The sequence below is a fragment of the Carassius auratus genome, chromosome 41, assembly GCF_003368295.1.
Source record: "Carassius auratus strain Wakin chromosome 41, ASM336829v1, whole genome shotgun sequence".
NCBI lineage: Eukaryota > Metazoa > Chordata > Actinopteri > Cypriniformes > Cyprinidae > Carassius > Carassius auratus.
In genome coordinates this window covers 12,570,076-12,590,600 of record NC_039283.1, presented here as the reverse complement: position 1 = coordinate 12,590,600, position 20,525 = coordinate 12,570,076, and the positions used below count along the sequence as shown (strand labels likewise).

At 36.9% G+C, this 20,525-nt stretch overlaps 2 protein-coding genes across 3 annotated transcripts in view; one reads left to right on the top strand and one right to left on the bottom strand.

The window, feature by feature from the left end:
• LOC113060101 (anoctamin-10-like) overlaps positions 1–16,374 on the top strand; it is a 31,750-nt gene extending 15,376 nt beyond the window's left edge. For both annotated transcript variants that reach the window (XM_026228930.1, XM_026228931.1), the window contains exons 13-14: positions 6,408–6,524; positions 13,096–16,374. In XM_026228930.1, coding sequence (XP_026084715.1) covers positions 6,408–6,524; positions 13,096–13,122 — 144 coding nt within the window. In that variant the 3' untranslated portion in view covers positions 13,123–16,374. The remainder of the gene's footprint in view (positions 1–6,407; positions 6,525–13,095) is intronic.
• Positions 16,375–16,715: 341 nt separating this feature from the next.
• The window catches only part of LOC113060100 (SNF-related serine/threonine-protein kinase-like), a 66,143-nt gene continuing 62,333 nt past the window's right edge, over positions 16,716–20,525 (bottom strand). The window contains exon 6 of the mRNA XM_026228929.1: positions 16,716–18,649. Within this exon, the coding sequence (XP_026084714.1) occupies positions 17,326–18,649 (1,324 nt within the window). The 3' untranslated portion in view covers positions 16,716–17,325. The remainder of the gene's footprint in view (positions 18,650–20,525) is intronic.

Here is a 20,525-nt window from a genome sequence, read left to right as displayed (position 1 = left end):
ATCATCAGATTTAATCATCATAAATTGAAGTATGGAACAAAACCGTCAAACCTAACAAAACTGTTCTATTAACTTGACCTCATAATTACCTTAATAATAATAATAATTAAACCTATTAAATGAATTAATCCATCCTTTTGAATTGCAAGCAGTGGAGAAAGCTGGTTTTTGGAACCATAATAGTGTATTTAATTATGGCATCATCCAGTTGCATCTAATTGGACAGTGCTAACCACAAAAACCCTGAAGCCTTGGGTCTTATGTGTCAACTTGTATCTGAAGTAATGGCTTGTGTTTGGGCTACCTAAGAGGCAGTTGTAAAACTGTTTGGAAACCCTAAGGTTGTGCCATATCATGATTTTTGATCATCTCCACGATTTGCTTTTAAATAAATATCGTAGTATTGTGCTACAGCACACATTCTATCAGTTGCTATTCTGGAGCATCCGTGTCAGTATACAACATTATATGACATACATACACATCGAATGCTAACTCAACAGTAGAACCTCACGGGACACTGCACTTCGCAATCACAAAAGTACATTATTTGCATGTGCCTTAAAGCCTTAACGGTTCAACATTCATTTGCATGCTGTTCTGACATGTGCTTTTTCTGAGTACATACTGTACAGCTGAATCATGTGCACACTAAAAAGTCTGTCCAAACAGATGACTGGACTAATCTTTCACGTCTGATGGCACTAATGCTATCAAAAACACAAAAGTTTTACAAATAAACACAGTTGGTTATGTCTAAAGTGAAAGTAAACGGTTGAGAGAAAAAGGGATGCGTGATGGCCTTAAAGTATCAACAGACTTAAATAATATGAAACAGGCTGCCGCTTGTTATTCAAAGTGATAGTTCACCCAAAATTGAAAATTCTGTCATTATCTACTCACTCTCATGTTGTCCAAAAACCTATATTAATTTCTCTTTTGAAGAAATTGGGTAAACAAGCAGTTGCTGATCCCATTGACTTTGTTTATATATAAAAAAAAAAAAAAAAAACATTAAAGTTACTAGGGGCCAGCAACTGTTTGGTTAGCCAAATTCTTCAAAATAACTTTTATGTACAACAAAAAAACTTTCGTTTCTTGAATGCTACTGCTAAATACACTTACTGCACCTGAAAAATAAAGCAACGTTTGTTTTATTTGTATGTTATGTATATTTGAAATGTATATAAACTAATGACGGATTGTATCTTCACACATTTGGCCTAAATATCCGCCATTCTTTTTTAGTTTATATTGTGTTACTTGTAAAGCTTTGTTTTAAAAATAGGGGAATTCGTTTGGCTGTACTACTACTACAAAAAACAACAACAACATGGGAAAGATTAAGATCATGATTCATGATTTTTTTTTTCAGAATTTTTTTTTTTATATTATATTTTTGCAGTATCGCCCACCCCTTGGAAACACCTATAAACATTTTTCTGGTGCCACAAATGATTCAGAATTATACACTTTTTATTTTATTTATCATGCTGGACTTGGCATTTAAATGACTTGCATTCATTTACATTTACATTATTTAATTTGAAAGGTAACATCGGGGTAAGATTTATATATTAATAAAATATTAATATTTATATACAAATAAAATACAGTAACTATACAGAAACAGAATTACCTATAATATAAAAATGTATATTAGGAAACTATTCAAATAAAAACCAATTCAAAATGTTAATACAAACTATCATTGTATCTTAATGATACTAAAATAAACACTGTAAATGAATGATCTGGTAATGAGTAGGCTTTTATTTTCATAAAATGGTTCAGTGAATCACTCACTCACTCATCAGTCTGAATACGTCATCACTGTTTTTAGTTTTGTAGTTTAGTAAGGACAAATATTACATTGGGGTGCTTTCTCAAAAGTGATAAAAACTAATTGTGAAAAAAAAAAAGTGAAAAAATAATTGTTAATGGAACTGCTTAAGAACCAGAGCCTATAAATTCAAGATATCACTCCTTAACAGCTATATAAATTATCTATCCTTAACAAATGTATGTGTGTCTATGCATTTACATAGAGCTCACACACTGAGTAGATAGCAAATCACATTCTCTTTCTATTATGCAGGGCACTTTTCAAGGCTGTCTTTCTATATTTTATTGACTCTGTTAGTTCATTAAGTGGAGTGAGGAGGGATTGGCGTTGGATCAGTATGCAGAGGGGGAAGGTCTGCTTCCCACGGACCGCAGAGTGCTGTGTGATGTATGGATCACTTTCAGAAGTACTAATACAATATCATATAGTCTGACATGGTAATGTGATCTATACCAACAGAAGACGACAGGACGAATGAATGATTAAATAGTTTAGATTATTGCATCATGTTATGGCATTAAACTATTATATGGCAAGATGTTTTATAATTACTAATGTTGCATAGAAGAGTAATAGTGCAACTTTTCTTTAAAAAAAACACAAAATATATCATTTTAAAAGGCATAGTTTGTTCAAAATTAAAATTCTGTCATCATTTATATACAGCTGATGCCTGTTGAAGCCACTGACTTCCATAGTATAGAAGAACATAATAATACATAATATAAAACATAATATAAATGTGTATATATATATATATATATATATATATATATATATATATATATATATATATATAGGCGGAGTAAAAGATGACATAAATTTAATCTGTGCACTATCCCTTGCAATATAAACATAAATCGAAAGGGTGCAGGATTAGTTACTTTCATAATTTGGGTAAGTGTTTTTTTTTTTTCGGCTCTAGATAAGAGTAATAGTAACAGATACACTGTAGATCTGAAAGTGTTTGAATATAAGAAATCACAGATTTGTTGTTTTTGTAGTGTAAGTGAGCAATCATCCCAAAAAGATGAATGCAGAAATAATCTATGTGCCCTCAAAGGTCATCTTTGGATGATGGGTAATGCAAATGTCCCCTCGCTCTGTTATCTTTCCTTTACTTCGCTTTTGTGTGCATTGTCACTGACTCACAGTGGAATGAATCAGAAAGCAAGTGTGTGTGTGTCATTGCTGGTATTTCTCAGAACCATGACTGCTGCCTATTTTTGGGCCATTCGATACTCAGGTAATTACAGGATGACATGCCTCAGAGAGCAGTAACCAGGCAACCGTGTAGCCACGGTGACAGGAGACGGCTGAGGATCAGGAAGAACTGAAAATCTTGATGGTAGGGAGGCTGATTGTGACCTCTTAGAGAAAAAGAAAGAGATTTGTCTGCAGACAGATGCACACACTTAATAAAGCAAATTTATTATTAAAAAAAAACAAAAACTTATAGCAATGTTTTCAGTTTCTATTTCAAGTCATTGCTGTCTTTTGAACTTTCTAATCCTCAAAAGAATCCTGAAAAATGCTTCAGTTTCCATAAAACTATTTAGCATTTTAACTGTTTGCAGTATTGATAAGAATATGAAATGTGTCTAAAGCACCAATTTAGCATATTAGAATGATTATGATACGTTTTGTTTCAGAACATTTTTAAAGCCTAAAAACAGTTGGAAGAAGTATCAATGTATCTAAATGTAGACTATAAACTACAAACGGACACACAAGTTCTGTTAAGCCTCCAAGAACTCTTTCAGTTTTTATATATAAAAAAAAAAATCGCTGAAAGTTAGAGTAGTTTTCAAGAGCGTGATTATAACCAGCGTGAAGATGTGAATGTGGACTAATGAGTAGATGAATTTACCTGTTCAGTGTGGTTATGATTAATGTCTCTGTCAAACCTCTGTTGTTCCATTTAGCCACTTGTCAGTAACAGCCTTTTCCAGACTAGTGAACGCCTTAAAAAGGGGGATGAACTGATTTATTTTATGCTGTAGAGTAAAACATGAAAATATCTTGAGCTTTTGTTTATCACAGACTTATTTCAGGACCAAAAACATGTTCACGTTCAAATTCCACTGACTTCTAAATGATGGAACTGGAAGAGCCGGAAAGGCTAACTGATTTCTGGGTTTGTCCTACATGCCTGCACCAATCTATTAGGCAAATGTTTTTGTAATCTGATGTGTGATTTATTGCTGTACTATATATTGAAAAGCTCTCAGTATGAATTTTGCCATTATCTTGAGCACGGCTTTCTACAGGATTATAACAAAGGGCAAATATGGTTTTCATATATTCTGATTTGACTGTGACTGTCTAGATCGGACACATTGAGAGTGTGTGTATTTGTATACACCCCACCCAACGAGTGCTCATGTTAACTGGCAGACAGGCTCTTGCAGGGCTGTTTTACTGAAGTCTGTGCTGTTGCATGACTCCCAAATCATGTCTGACATGCTGCAAGATCAGATGTGTCTGGTTGCCACGCTCTCTCTCACGCTGTTCCACTCGCGTCTTAAAGCAAATGACGGCTAGCCTGGAAAGACTCTGACACCTCTCCGACACACATTTTCCTCCAGTTCATGGGTCACACATGAGATTTGTCAACAACAGTCCTCTCCTCTCTCATGATGCTTTCTACTACATTATTATATTATAGTGCAATATAGTGTTGTGTCTTCGTATTAGCAAAATTTTGGGCATTGTCAATAATGTAGCGATGCATGAAGCACAGCTCACACAAAAGCCAAACTTCTTTCTGTTAGTCAACAGCAGATGGAGAAATATTTACCCCTTTCACAAAATTCTAATTTGCGTGGATTCTTATTGAAATGACTAAATTTCGCATGGTAAAATTGGCTAAACAATGGTGAATTAACTTCTATTCTATTCCACAGTACTTATATTTGAGTCTCTGATAGCTTTTTAGGGGTTCAAGTGCATAGCTCTGCAAACCTATTGTAATTGTTAAAATGGCCAAGGATCTCCACATAAAACTGATCAGGCAGACCAAACCGAACTTAACTCTTTGGTTTGCTATAACAGGGTCGTTTAGAAAAGGGGTGTGTCCAAATATACCCAAAAGCCTATAAAGTGTAAACGAAAAATTAAAACTTTACAAAACTAGGTGAGCACATGCAACAGGTGATTCTCGACACAGATGCGAAGTTTGATGGCGATTGGATCACAGATGGAGCCATAACATTCATAATAATTTAAAATCGCCATATTTCTATATTCTGTATTTCTATATGGTAAATTACCTGGATTTTCCAAAATGCTGTTTTAAATCATGGATTTACATGATTACAGTCTTGCTTAATAATGCATAATATCTTTTTTCTTAAGTGCTTAAATGCCATAAAGCATTTGAACCCTAATAATCAATGCTTGCAGCTATATATATATATATATATATATATATATATATATATATATATATATATACTTTGTATATATATTGAATTGAGTTCTGTTTACCTATTTAAACAATTCTATATTTGTCTGCTTAGGTTGTGTTTGTCGTAAGTACATCTGCTGTAATGATACAATTGTCTGCTAAAGACTTTGGAGAAAAATTTGACTACAGAAATAATCTTGGCTTTATTCTCTCGTCATATTAGATCTCAGATTCTCAGTCTCTGCATCACACACTCAGACAGCAATCAGTCTGAAGAGAGGGTGGCATTTTTCTCAGTTCATGCTCAAATGCAACATCATTTTGAGTCACACTTTTGCACATGCTCTCAGCTTGTTTTAGGCAGCGCCCTGCAGGAGACTGTGCTTGTCTGTTACTGATGCACTGTTGTGATAAATCACAGATGAATGATTCAGTCAGTCCTCTCAAACACATATCTGGCTGCAATACTGGGTATAGAGTGTTTCGTTAGGTTTGTTAGTGAAAGTTTGCCACCATTTTTAATATGAACACAGGAGTACTGTTCCAAAATTCTAGAGGGTTTGATCCAAGTCTTTTGAGGAGACACAATGGCTTTATATAATGAATAGATTTAATTGAGATATTTATTTACATATAAAAATACATAGAGCTCATCAGATATGGTAAACAAGCTCATACAAGCATGCTTGACTCACAAGAACCATTGAGGCTTGTTTTCACATGTAACACAAGCTTGATTGAACTTCTTTTTGTTCTCGCATGTCAAACTAGTACTTTTGAGCTTTCGTGTTTACCATCTTTGATGCACTCATTTGTAATGGGCATATGGTGATCTATTTAACACAATAGAGTAACAGTGACAGATGACACTCTGCCAGCAGCATATCACTAATGTGGCCTTTGAACACATAGAGAGCCATAAAGATGATGACTGACTGGTTCACAATTGTAAAAAAGGCTCTTAATTAAAAGACATTGATCGGTGTGGAATAAGACATTTTCAAGTATGAATAGCTTAAAAAATAATAAAAATAATACACATCACAAAATATATTTGAGGTGTAATTAGGACTTAATTATATTACATAGAGACAATTACATAATAGTCCATGAAAACTGTAATGAAAAGTTGTCTTTTTCTGTTTATTGCAGCATGTTATCCTTGCCTTCAAATTCATCCTGGCATTCGTGATTCCAGATGTCCCTAAAGATATCGAAGTCAAACTAGCCAAGCTGGAGTTTGACTCCCTAGGAGCTCTTAAGAAAAAGGTGAGTACACATTTGTACATGTGCGCATATCTACAGCATGCAAACAGGAATTGTGACCATCTATATGCCCTGTCAGAACGTACTTCAGTGCTAATAGTCGTAAGAGTATTTGCCCCTGTATGCTTCACAGAGTCAACAACACATGTCTGTGTCAATGTAAGTGGTGATGTGGCAACCATTATCTTTTGGTTCAGAGAGGCAGAGAGCAGCATTAATGTGCTTTCTAATCATCAAATGATCCGGAGAGACCTTTGTACATGCTGAGATGCTCTGCTGACATACAGAGTGCGTCAGGTAGTGTTTGCCAGTCAGGTTTAGCTGTTAAGGAAGATGTTTATCACCTCGTATGCAGCATAAGATGTAGGTCAGTCACAATGAACATAAAAGGCGGCGTAGAGTCGGGAGGTTCCTCAAAAGGCAAAGGTTATGTTTGGAATAAAATACTGATATACTGCTTGCTGCAAACTGCCTTCTATTTAGTGGAAATAATTACTTTTAAATAAGCTTTTTTTTTATCAGTTTAACAGACTAGTAATATGGAAGTATTCTATTCTATTCTGAACAGAACCAAACATATCCTGAGGCCTTAAAAATCACAATTATGCCATCATTTATGCACCCACATGCCAAATTACATAGCGGTGAGGGCAAATAATTTTCATCTTTGGGTTATCTATTCCTTTATAATCTGGATTTTTACAATTATTCAAAGGTCAATGTAGGTGGTGCCAGTGGAAGTAATTTATTGTTTATGGATATGAACCCTAACCCAGCCTCAATTAGATTGAAGCAGTGATTCACATTTGGAACATTTATGGTAATGAATTAAGACCACTGTCTCTCTTCTAAAATAGGAAAAGGCATGATAAACTATCTTAAGTATTAACAATGATTCCATACGATGTCTGTCAAATCGACAGCATCGACACGCTTTAACAGGATTCAGTGGTTGTATTTTTGCAGAGATGAGCCCTCGGTCTGTAAGTCCGTTGCCATGGCTCTAGTGATATGGCACAGTTGGACTGTGAATGACAATGAGCTGGCGTGTGCTGTTGGCATCCAGCGTTATCCTTAATGTGGCCTTGTGTTTCCTCCTTCACTAACAGCAGATAAGATGTGTGTGATATGGCCCCCCTTTGCCTCTTAATGCTGTGGATTATAATATTTTCTAGTTAAATTGGGTACATTATGAGCACTACTCTAATAGTTTTGCATTTTCCGTGTTGGTTTTAGCAAAACGCAGCACTAGTGTGCAATGGTGTGGGAATGAAAAATAGTGGGGGGCAGATTATAAAATCAACTAGCATATGAATATCAATTGGTTCTACCTTATTTGCTGAAAAGTAGATGTTGATAAATATGTGCAAGACAAGGAGGTTAATAATACCTGGTGAGATCTATTAATTTGCACTTTGCACAGTCATTTATCTCAATGGCAGTTGCTCGGCTGGCGCAGGACCCCCTCGAAGTACAATATATGAATTGAATTCTGTCATTTCACTCGTATGCACTCAGTTCCAGATAAGTTGTTTAAGGCAGTCACCTGAGCTGTAAACACCATGTGATTAGTTAATCTTTAGCCAGTGAAGAATGACATCCTGACAACTAGCCTTTAAAGGGATAGCTCACCCCAAAATGAAAATTCCGTAATAATTTAATCACCCTCAAGAAGTTCCAGAACTGTATGAGTTTCTTTTTTTTTTTTTTTTTTTTGATCACAAAAGAAGATATTTTGAAAAATGTCAGTAACCAAACAGTGGCTGGTAGCCATGGACTTCCAAAAATACACAATGGAAGTCAATGGCTACAACTACTGGCAATGACTTTTTGTGTGTGTGATCAACAGAAGAAAGAAACCCATACAGTTTTGGACCTACTTGAGAATGAGCAAATGATGACAATTACCATTTTTGGTTGAACTATCCCTTCAATAGCCACTCTTATTTTGTGAGGTGAAATGTAGCAATATAAATATTGTTATGCTTTTAAAGACACCATTACGAGAGAGAGAGAAAAAAAATTCAAATAGTATTTATTATCTATTACAGTTTGTTTGTCAAAAGACCAATAAATATTGATTTACACAGTCTGTCAAATCAAATGTTCCCTAGAAAGAAATGGAAATATCCCTCCTCTTATATCACTGACTAGCAACATGTACCAAATCATGGTTCAGTGCTGTAACAAAAAGCCTATTGGCTTTTTTTTTCTTTTTTTTTTAAAGTGAAGGAACACTTTGATATGTCCTTCCCAGAAATATGTCAGCACTCTCAGATCTAGAAAGTTATGATTGTTTTTCCAAGTCAGGCATTATTAAAACTTTCAATATAATGAATAGCAAGAGTTGCTTGAAAAACTATTTACAAGGCTACATTTGCAGCTGCATCTTCTTAAAGATTATGAAGGCATTTAAATGAATCCTGAAAAGTGATTATTTATCATATAAAACTAATAACCACAACCCTATGGAGAATACAAAAATTATGTCCTGACTGGCATGATTATTTGTCCATTAATACACTCAGAGATTTATTCAGGGAGGAAGCAATGAAAACTTCTGGATGGCCTCAGTTTCATGAAGACTGTGTAGCCCCAGATCATTTGTGCACACTGTGGGAAGGTACTGAAAAGGGAAGACCCTTCTCACAGCGAAATCAAGACAGCACATTTAATGCAATGATGGAGCACTTGGCTGACGATCTGCGATGAAGGCGGGACTCCATCGAATTTTCATCCATCTAACATTTCTTTTAATTTAGCAGAGAGACGCAGGTCGTAAAACACATATTGATTATGTTTCAGGATGACTGAAGACGGGATGCTCGTGGGCTCCCACCCCTCCAATTCTCTCTCACACACTTCACCTGACACCAGCTCATCCCTCTGCCAGTGCTGGCGGTGCGTCTTCACCAGAGTCTCTCCATCAGAATGATGGACAGCAGCTAATAGCTTCAGTGGCCTCGTCCGGATCTGTTAGGAGTTCAGAAGTGCCGATTGCAGTTAAACAGTGCATTTGGTTGGTGATAAGTCTGTAGAACCTAAGGGAGGTGCTTGGTCCAGTGGTTTGAGAGTGCTAGTGATGAGCTAGCAGCACATGATGCCATTTAGTTGTATTTCCATGTGTTCAGCAGCTTGAGAGGGTGAAGACAGCTGTCGGGAGAAAAGCTCCCACTGCTCTAGGGCAAAGGGGCTCTGAAAATAGCCGGCACTTTCAGCGGCAATGGAAACCCCCTGTTAGTGGCCAGTGTTTGTAAAGGATCCGGGGTGAACTCCAGGAAAAGGCCAAACTGCCAACACTACATGATTTTAGCTTTTTCGTTTTGCTCGATGAGACCTCTTTAAACTGTAACAGCTGTTTGAGTGGCTAAAAGGAATAGAAAACGAAGAAAGGGCAGTGAGGATCTACTTTGAAGATGAATGGAAATGGTTTGGAACCATCTGTGTGTTAATTCATAATTGTATATCATCTCATTTAATGTCAACACGCCAGTACTGATCGAAGAGTTTCCATGTAGATGGGTTAGACAAGGTGGCAGTCCAGAGATATGTCTGTCTTGAAAATATGCTGGTGTCTACAGTTCCCATCCATGGGTGATCCATGCTCTTATAAGAGCTGTTTCTCCCTTCAAAAGGCAGCTTGTATTATGCATGCATGTTGTGTCCTGGGTTTTAATTTGCTTCATTTTAGAACTGAGAATTAATGGTTAATTCTCCAACAGATGTCAATGGTTTTTTCCAACAGATGTCAATTTGTTGAATGATGGAGGCCATTTGTCTTAGAATCTGGGCTGTTTAATACACTAATTTAGCATGAGTAATTAAAAAATAATTAATGCGATAAAAATAAACATAATTAATCGTACCTCCTGACCCTTATGTAAATACCATAATAAGGATTTTTCCTACCTTCTGAGTAATCCAAGCTTGAATTATCACTTTTTGCAAGCCGGCATTCAGAACAGACCGGCTGCTAATACAGGCAACGAGCGACACCATACTTTACCACACTTACCACGTTAGGGTAGGTCAGGGGTCCTGGTCCTGGAGCGCATACATCCTATATTTTAACTCCAACTTGTCCCAGCATACCTGACTGGAAGATTCTAGTTATCAGTGTTCAGGTGTGTTTAATAGGGGTTGAAGCTAAACTCTGCAGGACAGTGGACCTCCAGGAACAGGCCTGGACACTCCTACAGAAGTTGATCAATAGTCAATGATCAGATTCAAATTTTGAATAGATACGCTATAGATATTTTGAAGAGATACGATTGAGTTTCCACTATAAGTGTTAAAAACGGTGCCACACAGGGTTGAATCACTAAGAATGTTGCTTAAATTAGACTAAAACAACTTGAATGGTATGAAAATTACCTTTCATGCAGTTTGTAAGTGAATGAAAACATCCTGCAAAGTTTTAAATCTGAAAGTTCCACGTGTATGAAGTTATTGTCTCTCAAAAGAAAACGAGTCGTTTTTAAAATGAATCCCAAGCCATTTCATGTTGACGTCAACATGAAACATTAGCATATTGCCCGCCCACTTGTTGGTCTTTTCATGGTGGTCTGAATGAAAACGTGAAAATGCCAATTCATTCTTTGCCACTAGTAAAAATAGTGGTTTCCCCGGTAACCCTGTACACAAACCAGCACTGCGGTAACAAACGCTGAAACGCTTTTTCAGGCCTTACAGGCATGATGAAATGAAAATGAGACCAATCTGACCTATCACACAAAGTAGCGTCACACAAAGGAGGGGTTTGGAAAAATTAATTGTTAAACGAATCGTTTGAAAGTCGTTGAGCATGTAAGGTAAAAGTAAAGGCATATTATAAGACCATGAAAGTGTTTTTTGACCCTGAATGCCCTTCATAATCCATAATAGGGGCACATTAAGGGGGTATGAATCTATAGTTGTCAACTCGCACTTTGTGGACCGTCTCAGTTTCTAAATATCTGATTCAATCTGAGGCCCCGGGGCACTGGCCCCTTGGCCTGGTCCATAATCCAGCCCTAGTGGCAGAGAATGTTGGTCGCATGATGGACCTCGGCAGATTCAGTCTGCTTTCACATCACTGCCTGACCACCGTCACAGGAAGTGGAACAAGCCAGCTGTCTGAGGCAATCTGTCAACTTGACGAAGTCCATGACAATGTGATATGTCCCATGTTAACCTTTAATGATGTTAGGGGAAATGAAGTCATCACTTTCAATACAGCCAACATTGCATTGTAGTAAACCGAGTAAGCTGACAAACTGCAAGTCAGACTTGGGTCCAAAATCACCTTGATGGGTTTCTCAAAAATGATTAGGCTCTGTAGACAATATATTATCAGTGTGATGGGACTGTACACAGCTGTTCAACCTCTAATGATTTATTGACTCTGAGTTTGTATTCAAGTTCAGTTGTTAACAAGAGTGATAGTACGTTGGAGTTGCAGAAGCTTAAAAGCTTTTAACCCACCTCCTTCTAATATAATAAATATGGACATGTCCCGTCAGTTATCCCATTTTGCCCATCAAGACCTCCCTTGAAATCCAGAATGTGTATTCCATTTAGGCGCATCTCAACCACCTTTGTTTAAACACCTCAGTTTTCACTTTTGTTAATTTAGCCCATAGCAAGCAAAGGGAGTGGTGCCTATAATTAATAATAAAAAAAAAAATTGTCATTGTCATTATTTATATTTTATTGACATATTTAATGTTTTGTTTTTTTTTCATTTTGTTTTTCTTGGAAATAAAAATTATTTGGAGATTCCAGTGGAGGCCAGTTTGATAACTTGTGTAGACCTCTTTCATAATTGAGGTGTGACGTTTGTCTTTGACCACATTTAAAGGGACTTTATATCTGGTGTGCCTAGTAATAACCATTGTGCAGTTTTCTCAGAGGAGACCAGAGCTCAGACTCACTCAACTTAACATACAGAATCAGCAAGTCTGGCCCTATTGATCTCTCTTTTGGATTGAATAGTTAATTGCACCGAACACTTTTTCACTGAGAATGTAATTTGCTCTGGTTTGCTGCAGGCAGTGAAATAAATGGATTAAATGAAACTCAGCATAGGACATATTCTGGGAGTCTTGAAAAAAAAAAAAAAAACATCTGTTATGGGTAGATGGGTTCATTTTGATGGTCTTTTAAATAAGATTTAGTAGCTTTCTGTGATGTTCTTTTATTGTTAAAAAGCTTTCCCCTCCATCTCTGAAAACCCAGCATGACTCATTTGAAACGCCGTCCTGCCCGGAGCTGTGTACACTGAACTAAGATCAGCTTTTGCCTTTTATATCCCAACATCTAAGACTTGTTTAGACCAGGGGGAACTGATGCTAAATCAGTCTGAATCAGTTCTCTTACATTATGAAACCTGAAAGATTATGAATAGAAGTTTTGTGTGCAAAATCTCTCAGAAGAGATTAAATGGATATACATCATATTTTGAGACTTTTATTTTTTTGCACCAAGATCCCAGATATTCTTTTCACGCTCTGTTCATCTGTGATCAAAACTATTTAAACGTTTTTAATTTTGGTTATTTTCCTTATTAATATTTTGATACTGTTTGTCTTTTTAGAAAATATTGGAAGCTGTGGAGACCTGAAATACGTGGAATAAATGAAGGGTGATGGCTACAACACAACGAAAATACTCCAGATGTACACATACTGTAAACGATCGATTATTATATTTAACTGATTTTGACTTTAAATATGCACTCCTTGTTACTTACAAAATGGCTTATTGATGCTGTACACTTCTGAATTACAGGGTTTTATGTTTTTTTCCGTTATAGGAGTTGCACAAATTGTTTATTTCTCTATATGTCAATAAAACTGTTACTTGTATAATGAGAGAAGTGTAAATGGGAATCCATTTATGTCTGATGGGGTCAGTTGAGATTTTATATATATATATATAAAATTGACATTTCTTTGAGCTATTGAAATTGTCTGTTTTCAATCACTCCAAGTTCTACCAAAGATAGAGCAGTGCCTTTAAACATCATTGTACTATGATTAACTGTTATGAATTTTGTTTACAGATGCCAGGCCACTTCACTCTGTGCTGTACTTGAAGTATATTCAATATTCTCTGCCTGACAATAAACATTTTAAATAATCAGATAACATGCTCCTTGTCCTTTCCACACCTTGGGATGAGACATTCGTGATTGAGCCTTTCAGAAACTTTAAACTCCGAAGCTGAATTCCCAACAAACACTGAAATCTTGTGAGAACACCTAAGTGTTTTTGAGACATTAGTGATTCAGAGAACATGTTTTCATGCAAAATATGCTAGTTAGTATTAATCACATATTCAGAAACATGCTAGTTTTCTTGCTATTTTTACTATCATACTCAGTCTTGCCATTAAACAGCATTTCTATTACATTTTGATTCACATCCTATAAAACAGCATAAAACAGGGCTTGAAATTATGTTCCTGTCTGTATACTGATTTATGTTCATGCATGCTGATTATTCAAAAAGGTTTGTTCCAAAGTTTTACTTCAGTTAGTTTAGTTTTTTTCTCTATTAATTTTAGTATAAAGTCTATACCTTTACAGATTTTTTTAAATTTTTCTTTATTTTATAAATGGCATGCAGTTTCTTTCATCGGGGTAACTAATTAATGGCATCCATGGACTCACTTGAGTAAGGAAAAAAATGGGATTAGACAATTATTTGCATGTAAACACAGTCATTTATCATCTTTTCTTGACAGAGACTAGCTATTTACAATTCTGTTTGACTAATTACAGAAATGTGTTTAAACAGACTAAGGTTTTGGGAGCAAAACAAACAGCTCCCTGTGACTTCACTCTTGATGTTTCCTGAAGCTGAGGACAGAGCGACTAGCCAACTTACAACTCAATCTAATTAGGGAACCGTTTGTCACACTTTCTGACAGTGAAGCAGTCTCAGCAGTTTCCACTGACCAGCAATGACACTGACAATATGCAGAATGTGTCTGTGTGCGCGCAAGGTGCTCTACTGGCAACACACATATAGTGTGTTTGACCATTAAGCTGATGCTGGACATGTACTTGCATGAGAAGCATGTACTTGAGACACCCCTGAAAAGCTCTTGGTTATCGGAGACACCTTGGCAGCACAAACAGGCAATAAATCAAGAGCAAATACCTTTCAGCAGCAGGGGCTTGTGGGCAGTGGTACTCGGTCAAGTTTAACTTCTTGCCACATAGAAGACACCTTGGTTCAAAGTTTCACCAGACACTATTGTACAGAAAGCCCACAGAGAAATAACGCTGATGTGAAATATTTCCATTTTACTTCCGTTATGTATTTTGAAGAAACATAACGTAATGTATTTGAGTAAAACAAGCTATTCAATGAGAAAAAAAGTAATGATCCAACACCCAAAAAAATAAATAAAAAAAGGACAAAGGAAGTCCGGGTTTAGAGACAACATATTTCACATTTAATTTTTGACATCACCATAACTATATGTAACTTTTAAAGACAAGTTTCAGCAACAGAACATTTACTGATTTTGCTTTTTCAAAAATGTTTCTTTCTTTTTTTTTTTTTCTTTTTTTTTTGTCAGTACATGGATTGGTCCTTTAACATTTTGTGGTGATTCTTTTCCTCTGAATGAACGTGGATCAATAATGTCAAACGCACAACACATGCACATGTCGTTTAGCGGTTTACATTAGGATAGGACAAAGTCAAAGACTGACATTATGCATAATAGCACTGTTTTCTGTTCAACCTCTCTTGCTCGGTTTTTCGACACTCATATCTAATAAGGCTATATTACAGCTATGAACAAGAAGTCCAACACTGCATTTCTAAGAGTAGAGCACCATATTTACACCAATATTTACAGACTTTACTTTTAAAACAAAAATACAAAACTAACAGAAATACTTAAGATAATTTGGGACAATTTGAAGGATGTACAGTTTTGAAATATAAAAACAAAACAAAATGATATTTACATATAGCTGCAACTTATAGCTTAGCTTATTGCAAATGCCCTTTAAATCTTGCAACCGATTCTTTGACAATCACAGCCCTGTAGAGCTTTGACGTATTTCTATACCAGTCGATGATCACCCAATGACCAACTCTTGAAGCCATATTTCCTGAAAGAGTGGCCATCCACTGAATAGAAGACATCCCATTTATTTAATTATCTGTTATTAGGTGGCCAGCTGACCAAAAAAGCCCAATTCTATCCCAACTATAAGCCAGTTCAAGGCTCACATCCAAAACAGCATTTTAAATCAGCAGTTCTCTCAAAAAAATAAACTTCTAAAAAAATATGTACATACTTATAAACATCCCCCAAGGCCAGTCGATTCTGAGACTGGTATATACAGTAATTCAAAGCTGAATGGTACAAGAACAACAGGAGTGAGATATTATGGTCTGGAACCGAAAATGATTTAATAAGCCAAAGAAAAGTCCTTAATGATAAAATGATTTCCCTATTCAAATTACGTTTTAATAATGATGTTGAGAAAAAGGGGTACTGACTCAACAGTTCTAATTAAAATGTTCAGTACTATACAAGCTGAATATGGTCACAGTGAGTCTGATTTTGCTCTGGCAGAAAGGCTAATTATCCCCCCTGTGATTTGTATGGTGTTCAAACTATGCTAATTGTAGACTCTACTTATAATGAAGTGCAATTTTAATTTTATAATTTGATAAAAACTAGGATGAACACATTTATGTGTGGGTGTCTCCACAGTGCTGTCTGGCTTGTGAATTTGGCAAAACATTATTAACTTGAGAGGGCATTTCGCAGATGGAATTACAAAATTTACCAGCTTGAACGTATAAATTGCACGTATATTCAAAATGAAAAAAAAAAATAAAATAAAAAAAGGTGATGTGAATCAAGAACATGGTGAATGTTATTTAAATAAAACTTGTTTGTTTTTGTTTTTTTAATCTGGGTTATCTGTAGCCCCCTTTTGGAAATTATCCATTAAACATGTCCCTTCTTATTGCAACTGATTGTCACTAACTTCAAAAGTTAATATACTCTGAACATTTCTAAATGGTGACAAAAAAACAGTCAGTCAGTAGCACTTAAAAAATTTGCAAAAAAAGGGTGCAAAAAGGTCTTTCAGTTTAAGACTCATCAGACAGCACTATGAATTATATATATATATATATATATATATATATATATATATATATATATATATATATATATATATATATATATAACCTTGGATTGTTCTTTACTTCCACTATTGCTTTTACTGTATTACCATCTTATTACAATCATATCGGGGCTTAACATTTACAAAACCAGTTGGTGTATTAATAGGTTTTTAAGTTTAAGTGCTTGTTTTATGAATTGCCATGTTCTGTTCTACCATACTGTTGGTCTTAATTAAAATCTCACTTTATTAAAGGTAATTTATTTATACATACAGTTTCCACAACTTTTGACTGATTGGGTGGTGTTGGAACCATGGAATTCATATTAAGAGCACATCATTTCAAGGGCTAAAACAGCTAAATTAACAGGACTTGGAAAACAAATACTAAATTGTATTAAAGTCTAATTGGGCAAAACAAATAAAGACAAGACCAGAAAAGGATAGCAGCGTGCACTTCATTAAAAACAATGGGTCCGAGAGAAGAACTTAATAAATAAGTTGTGAGAATGATTAAGACGACATTGAAGGCAGGTTTAAAGGTCAAGTTGGGATCAAGAGAGGTCATTTACTGCTACCGGTGGAGAACTCAAGTCATCGTATGCTACAAATGTGGCAATAGGAACAATCCACTCTGTGAACCAGCCATGTGCCGTGCCATCATATGACCTGACAGCAGCTGGCCTGGGCTGAGGCACAGAGTAGCCCATCCCTGGGGCTTCGCTGGATGTTCACGGAGATGGTCTTTTCACACAGAGGTAGCTGGAGAACATTATTTTTCAAGTTCAGGCTGTTTTCCTTGACCAGGCCAAGTTCATTTAGCATGACCGCCGTTTGGTCTTGATAATGCTCCATTGCCCCAACGCTACCATTCAAAGCGGGGTTGATCACTTTTTCTAGACTGTTGCTGGAGCCAATGCACATCTTCCAGGAGGATTTCTCCTGAACTTTAACACTGGACAGGCTCTGAGGATCAAGAATAAATCGTCCAACGCCACCTCCCCCAGAGCTGCGATGCTGAAACTGCGAAGTCAAGCATAGACTCATGAGTTTCAGACTCTCTACCAGTTCCCCTGCACTCCGAGCTGCACTACGTGTTGAGCCAGATGAAGAATTGTTGTTGCAACGGGAACAGCTGGAAGGGCCACCTTGTCCTTTTGTACCCCCACCTCCTCCACTGCCCCCTCCTGTACTCCCACCATTTCCTCCTCCTGGAGGGCTGCCCTTGTCTGGTCCTGAGTTACCTTCCCCAGGTGGTTTGCTCTGCCCTCCACTACTTCCACCTCCATTCCCCCCAGAATTTCCAGGTGGACCCTCACTACTGTCCCTGCGGTTCCTGCTGTAGGTGAACCCTGTGTCTTTGTCTAGTCGTCTGCGATGGCTCTCCGAATCATCATCGCTGGTCTCGGAGCTAGAGCAGCTTGAACCGCGGCCCTGACTTTTGCGCCGGTGGTAGCGTTTCTGAGCCGTACCAGGAGATGCTATGTTCATCTTCAACCGGCTGAGCTTGGGTGGAAGACTCTCATCCATGTCAAAGTCATCATCTGATTCACCTTCCTCCTCAAAGATCTGATTGAGAACTGGGGCACTTTTTCGAGACGTAAGCCGGTTGGTGATGGACGATGGTTTGCGGCGCAAGACAACCTGGGAGGGCAAGGGTAAAGGCTTCTGTTCTTCTTCCTCCTCCTCATCTTCTTCCACCCGAAACAGGCAGGTTCGTTGCTTGGATGAATTGGATACAAGGGAAGCCATGACCCCAGGCTTAAGGGGCTTCGGGGGCAGAGCTGCAGGTGCAGCAAAGCTGCAGGAGGCTTCGCTGATATCTCTATGAATCACTTCCAGAAGCCCTTTATTGCGGTGACCATTTAGCAGGTTTTCTGTACTGCGAGCAGGAGACTGTGGGCCTCCAGCATGAGAGATGGACGAAGAGGCTAAGCTGTCCTCGATGTCCTGATGCATGTCGTTTTTGGTCGGCCATGACTGCCTGCAAAAAACAAAACAAATAATTATAAATATATTATAAATTACCTTGCTTTAAAAATAGTACAATCCCACTTTAAGTCTAAAACAGCATGATGTTAAAACTTAAGCAGGATGATATTCAGTAAAGGTGGACATTTCCAAAAACAACTTTTAAAAAGGAGAGAGCTCTAGGAAAACAACCCAAATGTTAATGACAGTTCTTGACAAAAGCCAGACTTCTTTCTTGTGCCAAGCACTCGAACAAGGAACATGTGATTTACAAGATAATTTTGCATTGTTGCTGTAACTTGTTTTTATTGTATTTCCTTATATTATTACTTTCCTGCTGGAGTCTCATTTGGACAGTACAGTATGTACACTTTCACGCAAGTCACTATGGAAAAATATACTCTGCTAAGAATTTTGAAACCAAGTAAATCAGTGGAACCAGCAAATCCTCTCTAGTTGTCATAACCACATTAATATTCTATAAACCTTACACTAGTATGACGACAAGCCAAACAATACAAACAAATACAGCAAATGCCTTGTGTGGATAAAAAAAATGTTTAAACACACTTCTGGTCAGTGAGAACTGTAAAGAAAATCTGTTAGCAAGGATACAGGGCAAAACTTGTGACAACCTTGGTAAAATTTTGCCTTCAAAGTCAGTTTTTGCATTGCTTACATTACTATTTTTAGGATATAATGAGGTGCACTTAGACCAAGTCTGACTTATGAACCTATAGCTGTGTTTACATGCATGATGAGAAAGGATTGTAAACATTCCCATATCTGTTCATCATTAAAAGACAGAATTACAGATTTACTGCAATTGCCTAAATAAGGTTGTTGCAAATGATGCTGTCAATCTTCGCATGTGGGCATATATGCATGATATCAAGTCAACCTCATACGTCAAAATAATGTTGCATTAAGAATATATACTCTACTGCTCAACTATATTCTCCACTAGGATCAGGAATTACAATTCTGAGTACATACAGCCTATAAACTCTTTATGTCTATGAAGGGCACACTGATTAACGATAACACTGCAATTGTGATCTGGGTTACCTAAAGATAAGGTCAAATTACGTTATTCTGGGAAGAATCTGGGAGACTCTGTTCGCTTTTCCATTCGGTTGATATTTCCATGCTGATTTTCACACGCACACACAAAAAACATCTGTCACCTTCTCATGATCCCTGCAGTATCCTGAAGACTCCCAACATCTTCCTCTCCTACTTCTCTTTCCCATCACATCCTCTAATTTCTTCCACTCCCAGCTCCTTTCAAAAAGCATCCGCAGCCTCTCTGCTTTTCTAGGTCAGTCTAAACCAATTTCAGCCTCATCTTTTAAACACATTTGTCACCCGGTGTGGTGCGGTGCTCAGAGGATGTGCTGGCTGTCCACACACAGCACAGAGAACAGACAGGGATTCTGAAATTCAGAAGAGCTGACCTCTCACAACCTTTGTTACTGCACACAGACAACTTCTGAGAGCTTGCTTGTGTACACCATGGCATGGCAGACTGATTTAAAACAGTTTGTTTTATTGATAATTACAACTAAGAATAAAAGCAATGCTGTAAATGGTTTATTTTTCAAACATACTAAGGCATGAGCCAAGTACAAATTGGACTGTGAATCACATGGTTTCTCCTCCGATTGACTTTGGTAGCAGTTCAAGTTTGTTACTAGTTGGTATGAATGTGCAAGTCTTCATATACTTGTATTTTTTTTTTACCATGTCTGTGTTGTGATAGCGTATGCAAATATATACATTTTACTACAATGAAAACCTCAGGGATCCACTGTCTGACCTTTCTAGAAACATAAATCCAACTACATTCCAAGGGGTGACCATGGGATTCAGCAATAAAGGAAGTCAAA